The 2,677-nt window shown below is 48.0% G+C and overlaps 2 protein-coding genes across 2 annotated transcripts; both read right to left on the bottom strand.

Annotated features, from left to right (window-relative positions):
• Window positions 1–289: 289 nt before the first annotated feature.
• Window positions 290–1,284, bottom strand: hoxb8a (homeobox B8a; the record flags this gene model as incomplete). Its single annotated transcript, XM_014022182.1, is given in 1 exon segment — window positions 290–1,284. A coding segment is annotated over 1 exon segment (433 nt), but the record flags the coding sequence as incomplete, so codon positions are not given.
• A 578-nt stretch (window positions 1,285–1,862) lies between these two features.
• Window positions 1,863–2,584, bottom strand: LOC106527328 (homeobox protein Hox-B8a; the record flags this gene model as incomplete). The annotated part of the gene is given in 1 exon segment (XM_014022176.1): window positions 1,863–2,584. A coding segment is annotated over 1 exon segment (380 nt), but the record flags the coding sequence as incomplete, so codon positions are not given.
• Window positions 2,585–2,677: the final 93 nt, after the last annotated feature.

Here is a 2,677-nt window from a genome sequence, read left to right as displayed (position 1 = left end):
CCGAATCAACCCAAAAGGTTTCATAAATCACTTTTTTTTATTTCTAACTGTTTGCGCTCTGAGCGCGCGGAGCTCCGCCGTCTTTGCGTTTAAATCTTGTTTTCCAACATTCCTGCCTCCGTTTTCCAACTCTCTCTTCTGTTTTCTCTGCCTTAAAGGAGCAGCAGTTAAGTCCCTCATACCCTTTTTTTAATTTAATTATATAATTAGGCCTACTATTATTTTTATTCTTGTTTTAGTTGACATGACCTGTTCAGAAATGGCCCCCCACTGTTCCCAGTCTCCTCACCTTGTGGCCTCATCCAGGGGAAGAGCTGCGTCGGTGAGGGGCTCTGCTCGGTCCCGTCCGTGTCCTCGCCTCCAAGTCCCGTCGCGCCCCCCAGCTTACAGTCACTGTACTGGACCAGGTCCGCGTCCTGGGCCCCGAAGAGCGTCTGTCGCTGCAAGGCGTCGTATCCGTAAAAGTTGCCCGGCTCTCCGTGGCATGTGACCGCGCAGGGGCTCTGTTGGTAAGGGTTGCTGGGAAGCGAGGAGGCGCCGTGGTGATAAAAGTCCTGGATCTGCGGCGCGTGCTGGAAGGTGGCGCCGGAGCCCGGGCCGTACACCACGGTGGGCCGGCTGCCGGCCAGGTCCTGTGCAAAACCGCACTCGTAGTAGTTCGGACGTAACGAATCCCCGCTTTTATATTTGGAGAAGAGTGAGTTCACGAAATAAGAACTCATCTTTTGGGTTTGTTATTGTTTGTTTTCAGTTCGGCTCGGCAGAGTCAGGGAAAAAGCTCGAGACTGGTGACTTTCAGATGTGTTCGTGCGTTTTTCTTTTCTTTCTTTCTGTCTTTTGTTTGTTTGTTTCTGCTGCTTCTCTTCTGGGGCCACAACGACACACACTCACAGTGAAGAGGAGGAGGAGGAGGAAGAAGAAGAAGAAGAAGAGGAGGTGAAGAGAAGCGGCTCTGCTACTGCTGTCGGTGTTTTCCTTCCAGCCACAACAGACGCGCAGTGAGTGAAGCCTGGAGGAGAAGCAGCCTCAAACAAGCACAACAACAAGAAGAAAACACAGTAATCACAGCGGTTCCATCAGGTCCCCGGAGAAGAAGGAGAAAAAGAGGAGAAGAAGCAGCTGAAGCAGGAGGAACGGCTCCTGCGCATCACAGCTCCTGTGTTCGCGCTCTAACCAGGAGCCCTGCCGCTTCTCAAACGCCTTTTCCGTGATTTACTCCTTTGCAAATGAGTTGTTTCATATTTTCTCTCTCTCTCTCTCTCTCTCTCTCTCTCTCTCTCTCTCTCTCTCNTCTGGAGCCACCACTGTCTGCACCAATTAAAAGATAGAAACATGAAGAAATAGTTTCCATTTATAAAAATAAAACAGCACATAACCACTATACTCCTCAATAACTTGTTAAATTAGATCCAGAAAGCTTTTGTTTTCAAAAGACTTTTTTTATTTTTAAGAATGTTCTCTTTTTTAATCTGCACTGTGCACATGCTTTCTAACCCTTTTTTTAAAAACATATAGGAATACAACATAAAACAAACATCATTGACAGAAGGTCAAAAACGAACTAGAATGATAGGAGTGTGTAAAAAAGAGACCCAACCTACTAAAACAGCATAAATAGGCAGTTTCATGTTGTTGGAAAATTTCATTAATCGCTACGTCATCACCTTCAACATTATCAGTTAATTATAGCCATAACAACAAGAACACTGACGTGAGAATTACAGTAAAAAGTGCACCATTATCTTTTTTTTTAACTTAAAAACTATACAGCTGCCAAAGATGAACTGTTAATGATAAACTTCTAACAATATAGAAATGTTCCACGATACTTGTTCCACAAAGAAATTAAGTTATTTTTATTCTTTTTTTATTTTATTTTTTGAGAGGGAGATGGGGTGTGGGGGGATAGGCTACACTTGCGTTTGATTGGTTAGCTCCACCCAAATCAGTTTGATTCACTTAGCGCTGCTGGGGTCTTTAGGCGCTTCACAGCTCTTTTTATCTATTATTATTTTTATTTTATTTATTTTTCTGTGGTTTTTACAGTCAGCAGACCCCCTGCAGCCCGTCCAACTCACAGCTTGTCGTTGCAGACTCATCTGATGAGTCTTGAAGGGACCAAAGCAAAAACCTCACCCACCATCACCCCTGCCTATTAGGTTTCACCCAAATCCCCCCCCTCCGTCCAGTTCCGCTGTCATTGCCTACATTTGTTTGTGGGTTTTCTCGCAGCAGTCCTCGCTCAYGGGGCCCTGGGACCCCACGGCTCCCGCCCCTCCGCCTCCCTCCTCGCCGCCTCCGCCGCTCCCCGCGCCGGACTCCCGCAGTTCCTTCTCCCGCCTCTCCCGCTCCACCGCCTCCTGCTCGCTCTTGCTGCTGGGGAACTTGTCCTTGTTGTTCTCCTTCTTCCACTTCATCCTGCGGTTCTGGAACCAGATCTTGACCTGGCGCTCCGTCAGCGCCAGCGCGTGCGACACCTCGATGCGGCGCTTCCGGGTCAGGTAAGGGTTGAAGAGGAACTCCTTCTCCAGCTCCAGGGTCTGGTACCGGCTGTAGGTCTGCCGGCCTCGCCTCCGGCCCGCAGCTACTGGGGGAGAGGGGCGAGGAGGAGGTGGGGGAGACATGAGGGGCTTTATTAACATATATACTCTTCAGTGTTCTTAATATAAATACATTA

The sequence above is a fragment of the Austrofundulus limnaeus genome, unplaced genomic scaffold (assembly GCF_001266775.1).
Source record: "Austrofundulus limnaeus strain Quisiro unplaced genomic scaffold, Austrofundulus_limnaeus-1.0 Scaffold319, whole genome shotgun sequence".
NCBI classification, from domain to species: Eukaryota; Metazoa; Chordata; class Actinopteri; order Cyprinodontiformes; family Rivulidae; genus Austrofundulus; species Austrofundulus limnaeus.
The sequence above is the reverse complement of the archived record's forward strand: the minus strand, read 5'-3'. Positions and strand labels throughout refer to the sequence as shown.